Here is a 16,735-nt window from a genome sequence, read left to right as displayed (position 1 = left end):
GGGTTTGATCCCTGGGTCAGGAAGACCCCCTGGAGGAGGGCATGGCAACCCGCTCCAGTATTCTTGCTTGGAGAATTCCATGGGCAGAAGAGCCTGGCTGCAGTCCACAGGGTCGCAAAGAGTCGGACACGACTGAGGCAACTTAGCATGCACGTATCATCATTTCCACCCTTGTGAGTTGTCAGGGTTGGTAGCATTCTCTCATCTTAGAGATGAGAAAATGAAGGTCCAGAGGTCACTAGTGTTTTACCCTGGATAATATGGAATATTAGACTGCCCTGTCAACCTGCAGGAAGTCCCCCTATTCCTTGAGGACTGGTTCAAAAGCTACCTCTTCCACAGTCTTCTGTGATTCTTCCTCCAGCAGTGATATCTTTCTCCCCTGACCTCCTAGGGATTTCTTTACCTCTTTTACAATGCTTAACACCTTCACCGTGGAATATTCCTATACATTCATTCATTCAGTGTTCACTGAGTACCTGCTGTATTCAAGGCTGGGGATACCAATGTAAGCTCACGGTGGGGCAGGCAGAAAGATGAGAATCCTGAGTTTGATAGTCACACAGATTGATGCTTTGTTGCTGTGCTGGAAAAGTGATGGATGCAGAAGCGGGGAGGATGTAGGTCAATCATGGAATGCTTGCTGGAGGACGTTACACATTGTATGAACAGGTTTTATCTCCCTGCGCCTCTTTGGGGCAAGGGCTCAAGTTTTCACCCTATTGTGTTCCTCAAACCCTGGATTAGCTCTCCTACCTCCACCTCGTCCACCCTCATCTGTGAGCAGACATGTTTGAACTTGAGGTCTTACCCTCTTTCCCAGAGCCCAAGTACTGGTGGGCTGGGGGCTGGTTTGCTTTCAGGACAGTGGGGTTAAGACACCAAAGGAGGGCTGTGAACTTCTCCGGTCCCATTATTTTCCCTTTGGTCCCCCAACCATATTCTAGCTTTGGTCCCCCAGCCCTGGCCAGACCCCAGCCCCCAGGCATTGTGAGAGGGTCAAGGAGGACATGTAGTCTTAGGAGAACTTCCAGGTCCCCCAGTGAAGACTTCTATCCCTTGGAGAGGGGGCTGGCATAGGTTCCACGAGTAATGAGGGAACGATAACAGGCCTTGGGTGAGGGGAGTGATGTGCAGTCTGTGGGGCTGGGGGATATCTTGGTCAGGTTCACTAAAACCTGACCTGAGCCTGGAGTGGTTGGTGGGAGTGAGTTCAGGCAAGTGATTTTCTGAGAAAGTGCTCCCAGGACAAATTGAAAGAGAACTAGAGAAACAGCTGGGTGACAATGAGGTTTTGTTGACTTAGTCTCAGCCAGTCCCCAGGGGTGGGGGCAGAAGGGCTCTGGAGCATGAACAGAACCATAGTCACCCCACTTGAGGCAACACAGCTGGGCCTTTGCATCATGTCCATCAGGCCACTGGTGTGTATGTGTGTGTGTGTGTCGGGGGGGGTGTTGGGCAAGGGGTGACCTCCTAGGCATGTTTGGTCCAGGCAGTGCTCACTGTCTGAAGGCAATTCCTTGGGGCAGGTGAGCTCTTCGTGCCTCTCAGCGGACACCAAAGCTGGGAATGGAGGCACCTGCCAGATGTGGAGAGCAGCCTCCACGACTGGGGTCTAAGACATGATGCTCATTGAGTGATAACCAATTTGCACAGATTACCAAGCCTCCTCACAATCCTTGGCTCGTTGAAAAGCACCTCTCTCTCTCTTTTTTAAAATATTGTAATTTGTTGACTGCGCCGGGTCTTAGTTGCAGCACACAGGATCTTCCATCTTCATTGCAGCACGTGAACTCTTAGCTGTGGCATGGGGGATCAGTTTCCTGACCAGGGATCAAACCCCAGTCCCCTGCATTGGGATCATAGAGTCTTAGCCACTGGACCACCAGGGAAGCCCCAAAGAGCACAGATCTCTTGCAAGAGCAGTGGGATGGGGAGGAATTGCCCCTTTCCTGAGTCCTTGACCCTTCTGGTTCTGGCCTAGGGGCCCCAGGAGGAGCTCAACGGGATGAGGCCTCTGAGGGATATGGTGGGGAGTTCTGGGTGACACACTCAGGAGGGAGCCTTAGACCTCCTCTGGCCTCCGAGTCTCCTACCTAAACCTCCCCGTCTCCCGCCAGCTCCAGCCCAGGCTCAGATCATGCATGCGGGCCAGGCGTGTGTGGTGAAAGAGGACAACATCAGCGAGCGCGTCTACACCATCCGGGAGGGGGACACCCTCGTGCTGCAGTGCCTCGTCACTGGGCATCCTCGGCCCCAGGTAAGCCCCCGCCCTGGCTTGTGGGTGTCCCCCTGCCCTTGCCTCCTCACTCCCCACCCAACTCCAGAATCAGAAGAGACAGTGGGACCTGAGACTGGAGGCAGATGGTAGCAGGTCAGCAGAAGACAGGAGCCTGGGGCTGGGGAAATGGCTGGAAAATAGACTCTGTGGGGAAGGGCTAGACCATGGGCTTACTCACCTGGAAACACTGACAACTGAATGTCAGCTGTTCCATCCCACTCCATTCCCTGTACCTGCTGAGCAAATACTCCTGCAGATAAACCTTCAGCCACTGTGTGAAGTCAGACCGTGTGCCAAGCACTGTGCTAGGTACTTTCTCCAGTGTTTCCTCCTTGAAACCTCACAGCCAGGCTGTGAGGAAGGCATTAGGGCCTCCATTTTAAGATAAGGAAATCAAGGATCAGAGAGGTTGGGTAAACTCCCAAGGTCACCCAGCACTTGTGAGGGCGGAAGCAGAATTTGAACCCAGAACCAGTGTTCTCTATGGCTTAGCACTCTTTCTCTTTCAATTGAGGGACCCAGGAGTTACCAACAACATATAACGCAATTGCAAGCAAACAACAACAACAAGCAAACAAAAAACACATAATACAACCACTACTTCAGGAGGTTTCCAGTATGCAAACCCCACAGAAGATGGGTATCTGGAAAAGCCAGGTGTGAATTTTGTCCCAGACCCACTGTATGGTTCAGGCAGGAAGTGTTGGCTGGTTATCACTGAAAGCTGACGGAAGAGGTAGGAGGATGGGCTGAAGGGACGGTGGAATTTGCTAGTGAGCTGCTGTGACCTTTAAAAGCAGCAGAAAAGGTTTTGGTTGGCTCCTAGGAAGCACAGTGATTGCAAAGTTCTTTTTTGCGGGGGGGCGGAGGGCGGATAATATTGGGAACAGGGACAGCTTTAGTAGGTTTGACCTTAAGACAATCAGATGGACAAGAAATCCCCAAAGGTTTTAGTCTGAAACTATCATCATTGCTTGCTGCTTCTTAAGGATTTGTTTGGAAGTGAAAGCAATGCTGCCAGTCTTCAGGATGCTGCTCGTCTAGGTGTGACTTTAGGGGTGGTCCTCTCTAAAGCCTAACCCTAAGAGAGAGAAGGCAATGGCACCCCACTCCAGTTACTCTTGCCTAGAAAATCCCATGGAGGGAGGAGCCTGGTAGGCTGCAGCCCATGGGGTCGCTAAGAGTCAGGCACAACTGAGCGACTTCACTTTCACTTTTCACTTTCATGCATTGGAGAAGGAAATGGCAACCCACTCCAGTGCTCTTGCCTGAAGGATCCCAGGGACGGGGGAGCCTGGTGGGCTGCCGTCTATGGGGTCGAACAGAGTCGGACATGACTGAAGCGACTTAGCAGCAGCAGCAGCAAGCTCTCCCTAAGGCTGCACCGACCACCTGTGGGTGTCCCCCTTGTGCATCGCATGTAAGAGTCATTCATGGGTGTGACGGTGTGTCCATGCACCCGTTTTCTATTCCTGTTTATAGTTTCATTGTTCTTCCTGCTACCTAGGTTCAATCCCTTGGGCTCATATTTGACTCAGCCCCATATCAGTCTCCACCTGCAGCCAGGCTCTGAGGCCTATCTTTTTATGTCTCTTGAGTGGATCTCCTTCTATTCCTCATTACCCCTTGAGGTCAGACCTTCTGTGCTGTCCCTTGGACTATGGCGGTAGACTGACTGGCCTCCCATCCCCTCCCCCAACCCATTCCTGCACCCTGTTCCCAGAGTCACCACACTCAGACCTGTTACCTCACATCACTCCTCTGCCCACATGGATCCACATCACCTACCAGACCCAGTTCAGGCTCCTGAGGGTGGAATGGAAGACCTCCCACAGTCCTGTCTGATCTCCCACCGCCATCCTCCTCACACCTTGTCTTCGGTGAACCTGTCCAGAAATACCCTGTTCGTTCTTGCTGTAGCCACTGCTCACCTTCTCTCTCTCTTTTTTTGAGTACCCCGTGTGGCATGTGGGATCTGAGTTCCCTGACCAGAGATGCAACCTGTGCCCCTGTACTGGAAGCATGGAGTCTTAACCACTAGGCTGCCAGGGAGGCCCCTAGCTGCTGCTCTTTACCTCTTCTGAAATGCCTTCCAGTGCCTTTTTTGCTCATTTCCTTGCAATAAATATTGAGCACCTGTTATGTGCCAGGAGAAGGCAATGGCAACCCACTCCAGTACTCTTGCTTGGAAAATCCCATGGGCGGAGGAGCCTGGTAGGCTGCAGTCCATGAGGTCGCTAAGAGTCGGACATGACTAAGCGACTTCACTTTCACTTTTCGCTTTCATGCTTTGGAGAAGGAAATGGCAACCCACTCCAGCATTCTTGCCTGGAGAATCCCAGGGACAGGGGAGCCTGGTGGGCTGCCATCTATGGGGTCGCACAGAGTTGGACACAATTGAAGTGGCTTAGCAGCAGCAGCAGCAGCTATGTGCCGAGTACTATGATGGGTCCTGAGGATACAGCTGCAGTTCCCATTGCCATGGAGCATCCACAGTCTCAGGGTGGAGCAAGTACCATCTTATGACCTGCTTTGTGGTCACATGGGGGAATGAGTGCTCCTGGAATTCCCTACTGCCAACTAACAGCAAGAGAGAGGGAATGTCTGTGGCCAAAAGGAAGAAGAACTCTACAGCAATGGCAGTGAGCAAAAGCTGAAGAACCTGGTCCTTGGAGGGACATACTCACTTCAGAGACAGTAGTATTAATACACACATGGGTGGTATGAGCTGAGGCCACAGGCTCATCTATAACTAGAGCTGGAGCTGGACCCTCTACCTAAAACTGGAAGCTTAATACGAGTGATACCACCTATGAATGGGGACCAGATCTCTGCCCCACAGCCCAGAGTCACAGCAGGGAGCAGACTTTTGCTTCAGGGTGTGGGTGCAGAGTCACCTTTGAGGGAATAACCCAAATCCAGTCTGTATCTTGCACTGTCCAAGTGGTAAGGCAATCTTAAGCTGAGAAACATATAAAAAATGGTTTGAACCTGTAAATCCATGTATCTTGGGTGTAGGCAGCCATATAGTTACACCCCAGACAGGCATGTCAGGGCCCAAGTGGGACTTTTGAAGTAATTCCTCCTGAATACAAGCCCATGGGGTGAAATTTTAAAACATCTTAAAATGCAGTGCTGGGAGAGCCAGTCCATAGACCCCAAATAATTGAACAACTCACATCTGAGAAAACAGAGATCATAGAGCAATCTGGAGGGAATCCTTAAAATAAATATATTTAAAATGTTTAAAGAGATAATGGAAGGAATAGAATCCACAAGACAGGAGATTATAAACTGGTCAGTTAAGGATATGGAAAAAAGCGAACAGAAATCCTAGAAGTAAAAAATGATACAGTCTTTAGAAAAATTTGACCTCAAAGCCATAGAAGTAGCTAAAGAAGAAACTGGTGAATTGGACGATAGATCCAAATCAGCTACAGTGCAGTCTGGAGAAGACAGGGATGCCAAGTGTAAAAAGGAAGTTGGGAGAATGAGAAGCTATAACATAAATCAAGGCATTCTAGAAGGACTAGATAAAACTTAGAGGCAGCAATCTTTAAAGAGATAAAGGCTGAGAATTTTGTAGAACTGAAGAATGCTATAAATTCTTTGATGGATAAACCAGGCCCTAAGCAGTTTGTAAACAAACCCCATCTAGGTAAATCATGGTAAAACTGCAAAATGTCAAGTACAAAAAGAAAAAAATCTTTTTCATGGTCTTGTTCTTTCTCCAAAACACCCTCTGATCAACGTCTGAATGGCCTGAAGCTGCTGTTCAGTTCAGTCGCTCAGTCGTGTCCGACTCTTTGCGACCCCATGAATCGCAGCACGCCAGGCCTCCCTGTCCATCACCAACTCCCAGAGTTCACTCAAACTCACGTCCATCGAGTCAGTCATGCCATCCAGCCATCTCATCCTCTGTCGTCCCCTTCTCCTCCTGCCCCCAATTCCTCCCAGCATCAGAGTCTTTTCCAATGAGTCAACTCTTCGCGTGAAGTGGCCAAAGCACTGGAGTTTCAGCTTCAGCATCATTCCTTCCAAAGAACACCCAGGGCTGATCTCCTTTAGAATGGACTGGTTAGATCTCCTTGCAGTCCAAGGGACTCTCAAGAGTCTTCTCCAACACCACAGTTCAAAAGCATCAATTCTTCGGCGCTCAGAAGCTGCTGTAGTCTTCCCCAAGTTTTGTAACCCCTGGGTCTATCAGGGTAGAGTAAGGGTGGTGAGATGAGAGAGACACACCATCACCCCTGCCAAATTCTGTTGGTCACATGGACCATTCCTGGTACAAAATGGGAGAGAACTACAGAAAGGTGTGACTATCAGGAGGTGGAGACCGCTGGGGGCCATCCAAGGTAGAGGCTGGCTACCACATAGACCTCTTTCATACATGAGAAGTCTGAAACTAGGAGATGAGTAAACTACCCATGCCACTAAGCTAAAAAAATGGGATAACAAAAATTTAATCGAAGTCTTACTCTTCCAGGCACTAACTATATACTCGTTTAGTTTTCCCAATAAGCCCAGGAAAGGAGTAATATTTCCATTTTAGAGATGCAGAAAGGAAGGCAGGAGAGGTTGGGTAACTTGCCCACAAATCGATTCTCTTAACAATTGCACGTTCTAACTTTATAAAAACCTCCTCCATCTGCTCCTAGATTGCCCAGGCTCTTCACTGAGAGGTCCCACCTCCAGTGTGCATTTCTTCGAGGCTGTTTGGGTTAGCTTCCCAGGCCTGTGTATAGCCTGCATACACTTGTGGAAAAGTATGGGAGTGGGCGGGGAGCCCCCGCGCCGGGTCTGATTGTATCCTGCCTGGCTGGCCCAGGTGCGTTGGACTAAGACAGCTGGGAGCGCTTCGGACAAGTTCCAGGAGACGTCAGTGTTCAATGAGACGCTTCGCATCGAGCGCATTGCGCGCACGCAGGGTGGCCGCTACTACTGCAAGGCTGAGAACGGCGTGGGCGTACCAGCCATCAAGTCCATCCGGGTGGACGTGCAGTGTGAGTCGGGTCCCCTCTCAGCCAGGGGCCTGCTCCTGGGGGCTCAGGCTGGGAAGAAGGAGTGGGGAGGAGGGTGGAGACGTGGCACCTCCATGGAAAACAATGGTAGAGACTCTCTGCCGGGTTAGAGAAGGGCATTTTTGATGTTCCTTCGATTTGCACTACCCTGACCCATTCCCAGAGAAGGTAATGGCACCCCACTCCAGTACTCTTGCCTGGAGAATCCCATGGACAGAGGAGCCTGGTGGGCTGCAGTCCATGGGGTCGCTAAGAGTTGGACACGACTGAGCGACTTCACTTTCACTTTTCACTTTCATGCTTTGGAGAAGGAAATGGCAACCCACTCCAGCATTCTTGCCTGGAGAATCTCAGGGACCGGGGATCCTGGTGTGCTGCCGTTTATGGGGTCGCACAGAGTCGGACACGACTGAAGTGACTTAGCAGCAGCAGACCCATTCCCATCATAATCAAATATGAACCTTAGAGCATCCCTGTAAAGTGGTCAGGGAGGCCAGGACAGGTTGGATTATACCCATTCCACAGATGAAGAAACTGAGACCAAAGGCTTGTGACTTGCTGACTGCCTAGGTCTCTTGACTATGGCCCAGTGCCCTTCCTACCACACCTCATATCTCTGCTTTTGTCCCAGGGCAGCTCTAAAACTTCCCTAACCCAACATTTGCAGGACCAGGCACCCCTCAGTCCTCGCTGCTGGCTGAATGAGAAGCTTCCAATCCCTGCCTGCCCTCCATGGATTCCCTTTGACCCCAGGAGGCTATCTGCCTGCTTACCACCCACCTCTGTGCCCATTCAGGCTGACCTAGGTACCCAGAAGCTGTGGGGCCAGGCCCAACGATCTATCTGCCACCATCTTAGTACCTACAATCAACCTGCCTATTAAATACATCCCCTGCCCCCCAGATGGGACCTGATAGAGTGGTGAGCAATGAAACCCCAGGCCCTCTCTTTTATCCCCCATCAGCCACCCAGGAGTCTGCCAAGCCTTGGGGCCAAGGGTCATTTCTCAAGTTTTTGCAGCGGGAAGGAGCTGGCAGGCATGGCCTGATTTCCAGTCTCAGCTGATTCCTCTATCCCGTGATAGGAGGTGAAGACACCCCCTGCCCCCACCGCCCCCCAGTGCAGGTCCCTGGGGAGGGATAGCTGAGACACCCACAAGTTCAGTCCCCTGTCTCTGACAGGTTGGTCAAACTTGCAGGGCTGGCAGAGCATGTAGTTCTATGGAAGCATCCCATGAGGGTGGCTTAACTTTCCCTGAGGGCTGCCAGGGGCTCAAGGCAACCCCCCCCCCAACCTCGGGGTCATGCAGCTCTGACTCCACCGGGACTGTGCCCTTGCAGACCTGGATGAGCCCGTGCTGACGGTGCACCAGACAGTGAGTGATGTCAGAGGCAACTTCTACCAGGAGAAGACGGTGTTCCTGCGCTGTACGGTCAACTCCAACCCACCTGCCCGCTTCATCTGGAAGCGGGGCTCCGACACCCTGTCTCACAGCCAGGACAATGGGGTTGACATCTATGAGCCCCTCTACACCCAGGTCAGAATGGGCGGCAGCTGGCTTGCTCTCCTCATGGCTTACCCCACACTCTTCCTTCTGTACCTCCCAAAGGAGAGGTGCAGCGGGGCTGAGGCCTCACCACCTGGAGTTCCAAGGACTTCCCTGACTCCAACAATTTTCTTCTGACATCAGAAGCAAGCATTCTGATTGGGCTTCAGACAGCCTGGGGTAGACAGAACCAAGACAGAAAGGTCAGGGAGCAGTGATGACAGGAGAGCCCTTTAAGAACATCGCCAATTAGGAAAGCATCCCCGGGGGGCAGACAAGTCATCCCCACCTGTTGCTGGCTGGCAGGGTCTTGGGAACCCATGGCAGGCACAGGAGGGGTTGGGATAAAGACGACTCACTCCCCAAGGGTCTCCTGCCATCCCAGGAGATGGTGATGAAGCCATCCTTCAGGGGAGAGCTTTCAGAGGCAGCTTTCCTAGCTGTCAAGACTCCACATGTGGCCATGGCCTGCAAGGCCAGCCCTGTATTTGTATGGATTGTGAGACAGAGCGGGATTCCCGCCTTACCCTTCCATTTCCTCAAATGGGGAAACCGAGGCTGAGTCCTGGCCATTGTGTACCAGGACACCCTCGGACCCATGCAAGGCCAGGGTATGGGGAGTGTGGCATCCACTCCAGGCTCAGTCGTGAATAGGAATTTGCTTTAGCCTCTGGTGCTTGGTGAGTGTGTGTGAGAGCCCTGGAGACCCAAGCAGGCCCCTCACCCTAGTGGTCGCTGCCCAGGGGGAGACCAAGGTCCTGAAGCTGAAGAACCTGCGGCCCCAGGACTATGCCAGCTACAGCTGCCAGGTATCTGTACGCAACGTGTGCGGCATCCCGGACAAGGCTGTCAGCTTCCAGCTCACCAACACCACGGGTACAGACCCCTCCCTGCCCCGCCCCTTGCCCGCCTGTGCTGTGTCCTCAGCCAGGACTCCAGGCACTTGACCACGAGTCTGTGCCCTCTCCCTCCTGCCTGCTTCCTCCTCCCCCCACCCCCCCCAAGAGGCCTTCTCTCCTTGCCTCTGCTCCCCCACGTCTAGCTCTGCCTCAGTCCCCTGAGACCCCATTCTTGTCCTCCCAGCACCACCAGCCCTGAAGCTGTCTGTGAACGAAACTCTGGTGGTGAACCCTGGGGAGAATGTGACGGTACAGTGTCTGCTGACTGGTGGTGATCCCCTCCCCCAACTGCAGTGGTCCCATGGGCCAGGCCCGCTGCCCCTGGGTGCCCTGGCCCAGGGTGGCACCCTCAGCATCCCTTCAGTGCAGGCCCGAGACTCTGGCTACTACAACTGCACAGCTACCAACAATGTGGGCAACCCTGCCAAGAAGACTGTCAACCTCCTGGTGCGATGTACGTGGCTTTGGGGGTGGGGGGGCATGGGGGAAGGAACTTGGGAAGCAGACAGGGTTCCTGTTGCTCAGGAACTGGAAGGGGAAAGGGGCCTGTCTTCTTTTCCTTGGTAGGAGGGAGAGGCTGAGGAAGAAGGTTCCAGGCACTTTAGTTTCCCTGTAATTCAGGTGTCTGCCAGCAGATGGCAGGACTAAAATTTGTATTAAAGTTTTTTTTTTAACTTTTTATTGGGGTATAGCCAATTAACAATATGATATATAGAGTTTTATTTACAGCTTACAGTCTACATTTTCAAATATAACCTCAGCAAGCCAAGATGTGGGAAGGGCTGCTGTTGATCACTTTGAATTTTTTTAGATTGGGAAACTGAGGTTGCCTGAGGCTAAATTTGGACATTCTAGTCTCTAACAGAAATTTCCTGACTTCCTGCCTGTACAACGGTTTCTACAAGATTAATAGAATCAAAGTGAAAATAAAACACATTTGCACATGCTTCCTATGTAAATCTTTATTAGCAAAGCATTTCAGTAAGTATGAAGATGATTACTAAATGTAAAAATGATTAAAACTTGGAGCACAATCTAAAGAAGTACAGATACTTTCCTAACTAGATTTCAGCCTCAGTAATGATCATTAGCTGCTTGATAAGATCTTGATTTTACTGCTTTTCTTATAAGGAGAAACCTTTAAATTCTTCTGCTTGTACAGCTTTAGGTTACTGTTTTTAAATTTATTTTTAAAGATTTTTTTTTTTAAAGATCCAGGCTTGTTTCCAGCTTTTTAGCATTTGAAAGTAAAATACAGCTTTTGTCAAATTCAATTGAGAACCTTCTGATGAAATGAACACTCTTCTTTGTTCATCTCTCACTGACCAGTCTCTCCCTGATTCTCCTCACAAAAAAGAAGCTGGCACTCTATGACTTTTTACTTAATTCTGATTAAGTAGTGAGAAAGATAATAGTCAAACTGTGGTTATATAATGACTACTTTTCCCTTTGATGGTACTTCTCCCATCAGAAGATTGTTTTTCTCCACCTGATTCCATTTGACCTTTAAAATTAACCTGGCTTGATAAGATTGCGATTTACATCAAATACTTGTGGTCACCTCTTGGGGTGACATACAGCCTGTTTCACTCAGCCCAGTCGTGATTTATGGCTGTTATAGAGTCCTTGCCAATGAGCACCTAATATTAAGCATTCTACCTCTTGGCATACATAAAACAATATTCAGATTTCTAAAAGAGGCCACACCATTTTCTTTCTAAACTCTGTATTTTTATGTAATTGCAATAAGATGATTGTATTAGTCTTTTTTTTTTTAATGACACAAACTGTTGCAAAGAACTAAACAGCATAAAAGGGCAAGTTAGAAGTCTCCCCTCAGTCCCCTTCAGTCCCATTCTCTACATATAACCAGTAGTATATTCTAGTGCTTCCTTCCAAAATTTGAATTTTGTATATTCCAGGTTTAAAACAACAATAAATATAAAGCAGCATAGTAGCTAACAACATAGGCTCTGAGTGTGAATTCAGAGCACACTGAAGTGTGTGTAAATAAATTGGCTATTTACTTCTTTGAGCAAGTGGATTAAACTGTCTGAGCCTCAGTTCTCTCCTTTGTAAAGCAGGGACAATAAAATGCCTCCCTCACAGACTGTGGGGTGGGCTAAATGAAGAAACACATTTTAGGTGTTTAGAACAGGGTCTCTCATAGTGTATGGTCAACTGTGGCTGTATTGATTACTAAAACTGACTTTTCTACAGCCAGCTTTTTTTGAACTTTTGGAAACACATCTGAGCAAGCAGAACAATTTCCAAGCAGAAAACGTGATGGTTTCTCCTGGGAATGGGGTTGTAGACCCCGACCTCCAGGAAGGCCAGCTGGAGGCGAGGAGCCGCATCTGGATGGCGGTGGTGAGACAGGGAACCCTGGCTTTGGGCCAGCCCCAGCCACCCTTTCCTCTCCTTCCACCCATAGCCATGAAGAATGCCACATTCCAGATCACCCCAGATGTGATCAAAGAGAGCGAGAACATACAGCTGGGCCAGGATCTGAAGCTGTCATGCCACGTGGACGCAGTGCCCCAGGAGAAGGTGACCTACCAGTGGTTCAAGAATGGCAAGCCAGCACGCATGTCCAAGAGGCTGCTGGTGACTCGCAATGACCCCGAGTTGCCTGCCGTCACCAGCAGCCTAGAGCTCATTGACCTGCACTTCAGTGACTACGGCACCTACCTGTGCGTGGCTTCCTTCCCGGGGGCACCTGTGCCCGACCTGAGTGTCGAGGTCAACATCTCCTCTGAGACAGGTGGGCAGCTGGAGGTGGGGCAACAGGGAGGATGGGAAGGGGCTGGAGAGCCCCACAGAGGGGAGGGGGCAGCAGCTTGAGAAAGGGAGGCTGCAGTGAGGAGGACACCATTTGTTCATGCTGCATGCATTTATTAAACATGCATTATATGCCAGGCACTGTGCTAGGCACTGCAGTAAAGTGGTAGGCAAAACAGGTTCTGCCCTCATTGGACTTACTAGCAAATGTGTTTCAGATCATCCCACAAATAAAGATATCACTGCAAACTGTGATGCATAAGAGTCAGGAAAGAGTTTCCTAAGATAGCTTTGATCTAGATCTGAGGGAGGGGCAGGATTTTAGTAGGCACAAGAGAGCAAGAGGGTGGAAGAAAAAGGCAGGCCAAGGAATCAGCATGTGCAAAGACACTGAGGCAGGAAAGTCCATGAACCATTTGGAGCCCTGAAAGAAGGAGAATGTGGCTGGGAGAATGGAGTCAGATGAGAGTGGAGAGGTTGGCAGGGGCCAGATTTTGCAGAGAATTTGGGTCTTTATACCAATAATAATAAAAAATAATAATGAAATAATAGCCAACATTTAGTGAGTGTTCACTGTATGTTCTGATGATTTTGTATTTATCTCATTCACGTTCAAGATTTACTATGTGGGGTAGATGGTTCATCTTCAGGTTTTAGAGATGAAGAAACTTAGGCTCAGAGAGTTTAACACATCAACTGGAGGAGTGTTGGTGGTGGAGCTGGGATTCAAACCCAGGCAGCCTGACTTCAGATCTTGCTCTCAGCCACCCCTGAAAGATTTACACTTGGAAAAAGAGTTTGGAGGGACTGACTCTGGACAAAGTCTCTGGAATCTCATCTCCAGCCCCCACTACCTTGCATTGAGTTGCTGGCTGACTTTGGCTAAACCTCTTTGACTCTCTGGGCCTCAGTCTCTCCTCTATGAGACACTGGACCAGATGGCCTTGGAGGCCCTTCCCATCCTGATACTTGAACAGGGAGGAGCCAGAGGCTGGAGGCATCAGGAAAGGCTTCCAGAAGGAGACAGACCTGAGCTGGGCTTAGGGAGTGAACTAGGCTCCACGGATTCCACAAATCCATTTCTTAAATCCTGAGCCATGTCCTGGGTGAGGAGCTGGGGAACCGAGCCATGAACCACAGCCTCATTCTCAGAGCTCACTGCCTAGCCAGAGAGATAGACCTGTTGTGGAGGGGTCAGGCAAGGTGCAGGAAAAGGAAGAACAAACCTTAGATAAGACGCAGGAGCTAAACGTGGGGTCTGCAGAGCATCCTGGGGACATGAGAGGAGGACCAGGCTGCCTGGGGTCATCAGGGGAGACAACTTCTTAGAGGAGCCAAGTTCCATGTGAGCATTTGCTAGGTGTAGGCAACAAGCCCAGGAGAGGAGGGACAGGGAGCCCCCAAGGTATAGGAGACTTGCTGTATCCAGGAAGTATGTTCCTTACAAGTGGATCCCACAGCTGGGACTCAGGATGGGAAAGGGAAGATGAAGCTGAGGGTTGACAGAGGTAAGGGCCTTGTTTCAGAGCCAAGGGGTTTGAGTTTTAACCTGAGGGCAGTATGGCCTCAAAAAGGGGGGACAGCCCTTTAGCTTGTGGGGCATAACAGGGTTGAGAGCTGGGATGTTTTAGAAACAGGGAAATCAATGAGGGTACAGGGCCATTTCCTTCGTTTGGCTATAAGCTTGACGCCTAGGGCATGGAAGCTTTTAAAGAACCTATGGAAATGGAGTAGAATTGGAAAAATAAATTAATTGGCTCCAAAATGCAAAAAGAAAACTACAGCATTAAAGTCAATAGATGTATAAATGCTTACAGAGCATAAATTATGCCAACTAGATAACTGGACCTCAACTTGCCTTGTAGAGTTATTTACAATTTATATTTAATGAAGACATTTTAACTTTTTTGATGTGATATGAGATGGGACCCATGGAAGTCTTTTTTTTTTTAATTGGAGTATAATTGCTTTACAATGTTGTGTTAGTTTCTGCTTCACAGCAAAGTGAATACACAGTATATACACAGCTATATGTATACAAATATCCTCTCTTGGGAAGTCTTTAAAGACTCTTCATTTGGGCAACGTGTTGAGTTGGATTAGGTTTGGCTGTGAATGACAGAAAAAGCCTAAATAATAGTGGCTTTAAATGAGCTATATATGTATTTCTTCTTCTTCTTGTAAAAGTGAGCAGTCCAGGCTGGAATAGTAGTTCTGCTCCATCAAGTCCTCAGAGCCCCAGGCTCCATCTCATCTTGCTATTCTGTTCTCCTTAGCATGTGCCACTTTGTCCACAATGGCAGTGCCAGCTGCAGCCATTAGTCTGCATTCCAGCCTGCAGGAAGGAGGAAGAGAGGCACAGCCTCTCCTCACCGCCTTGGCCAGAATTTAGTCACATGACCACAGCCAGCCATATGGCAGGCTGGGAGGTAGTCTCCATTCTGGCTGTGTGTCCTGCAAAAGCCCAGATAGTCTATCACTTTGGAAGGAAGGGTGAGGATGCTAGGGGACCGACTACGAATCTGTGATAACACTCCAGAAAGAGAAGATGGAAGCTTTCACTAGAGCAGGGCGGATGGGCTGGAGAGGGGATTAAGGGAGAAGCTATTCAGCAGAACTATTTAAAAAGTGGAACCCCCTCCACCCCCCAAATAAATGAATAAAAAATGGAATCCCCCAAACTTAGTAATGTTGGGGTTAGGGGATAAAAGGAATCGGCCTGGACGACTTCAGTACTCTTTCTAGGTTGGGAGACCTTGAGAGGTAGAGGCCCAGGAAGTGGAGAGGGTTTGGGGGAGGGGAGTTCTACTTTGGAGAAACTGCAGGATCTGTGGGAGCTCTGGGATGGGAAAGGGAGGTTCGAACGTGGGGGGAGGGAAGGGGGTGGGGTCGGGGGAAGCTCTAACCTGGCTATCTCTCCCCCGCTCCGCAGTGCCGCCCACCATCAGCGTGCCCAAGGGCAGGGCCGTGGTGACTGTGCGCGAGGGCTCGCCAGCTGAGCTGCAGTGCGAAGTGCGGGGCAAGCCTCGGCCGCCTGTGCTGTGGTCCCGCGTGGACAAGGAGGCCGCGTTGCTGCCATCGGGGCTGCCCCTGGAGGAAACCCCAGACGGGAAGCTGCGGCTGGAGCGCGTGAGCCGCGACATGAGTGGGACCTACCGCTGCCAGACCGCTCGCTATAATGGCTTCAACGTGCGCCAGCGCGAGGCCCAGGTGCAGCTGAACGTTCAGTGTGAGTCCCACCGCCCCACCCAGACTACCGCCGAGCTGTCCCTCCCGGTCTCCTTCACCCCTTCACCCCCACCCTCCATGTCCGACCAAACCCCTCCACTTACTGCTGGTACCCCAACCCCTCCTTGACTCCCGCGCTGTAGGACATGGAGGCCCATGACCCTTGCGGCACTTGTACCCCATCTTCATTCCCGGGGACACAGTGAGCAAAGAACTGATTTTGACAAGTGGAAATGAGAGTTTGAAGGAAGAAGGACCTTCAAGGGAACACACTGCCTCAGTGTGATGATGAGTTAACCTATGCTGTGTGCTTAGTCGCTCAGTCGTGTCCGACTCTTTGCGACCCCATGGACTGTAGCCCGCCAGGCTCCTCTGTCCATAGGGATTCTCCAAGAAGGAATACTGGAGTGGGTTGCCACACCCTCCTCCAGGGGATCTTCCCAACCCAGGGATAGAACCCAGGTCTTCTGTATTGAAGGCGGATTCTTATTCTCCGAGCCACCAGGGAAGCCCGAGAGTTAACCTGCCATGTGTCAAGCACTGTTCTGAGTATCTTAATGCACTAACTTATCTAGTCCTTAACATCTCTGTGTATAGATTCTATTATTCACCCATTTTTACAAATAGGGAAACTGGTGTCACACAGACATTAAGAAACTTTCCTAAGATCCCACAGCTATTTAGAGGCAGAGCTGGGCTTTGAACCTAAGCCATCTTGCTCCGGGGATCATGCTCTAAACCCTGACGTTGTGTTGCTTTTCATCACACGGGGTGAGGGGACCCTTTGAGGCACGAATAGAGGCCCCGTCTGGGAAGCTCGGCTGGAAGTTAAGGCGGGGAGGAGAAGGCATCTGCAGGTCGGGAGGTGTGGCTGTTGAGTACGCCGTGTGTGTCTGCCCTGAGACCCTTCCAGGCTGGGGGGGTGTTGGGGAGGGGCGCGGGCGTAGGGGTGAATGCGTCGCCTCCCCGTGGGGCAGCT

At 50.4% G+C, this 16,735-nt stretch overlaps 1 protein-coding gene across 1 annotated transcript in view; it reads left to right on the top strand.

The window, feature by feature from the left end:
• The window catches only part of MDGA1 (MAM domain containing glycosylphosphatidylinositol anchor 1), a 97,458-nt gene that overhangs the window by 31,491 nt on the left and 49,232 nt on the right, over positions 1-16,735 (top strand). Inside the window, exons 2-8 of the mRNA XM_010848740.1 lie at positions 2,121-2,260; positions 7,110-7,284; positions 8,643-8,839; positions 9,592-9,724; positions 9,932-10,201; positions 12,182-12,511; positions 15,461-15,757. Of these exons, the coding sequence (XP_010847042.1) occupies positions 2,121-2,260; positions 7,110-7,284; positions 8,643-8,839; positions 9,592-9,724; positions 9,932-10,201; positions 12,182-12,511; positions 15,461-15,757 (1,542 nt within the window). The remainder of the gene's footprint in view (positions 1-2,120; positions 2,261-7,109; positions 7,285-8,642; positions 8,840-9,591; positions 9,725-9,931; positions 10,202-12,181; positions 12,512-15,460; positions 15,758-16,735) is intronic.

The sequence above is a fragment of the Bison bison genome, unplaced genomic scaffold (assembly GCF_000754665.1).
Source record: "Bison bison bison isolate TAMUID 2011002044 unplaced genomic scaffold, Bison_UMD1.0 scf7180017864270, whole genome shotgun sequence".
Classification (NCBI taxonomy): domain Eukaryota; kingdom Metazoa; phylum Chordata; class Mammalia; order Artiodactyla; family Bovidae; genus Bison; species Bison bison.
The sequence above is the reverse complement of the archived record's forward strand: the minus strand, read 5'-3'. Positions and strand labels throughout refer to the sequence as shown.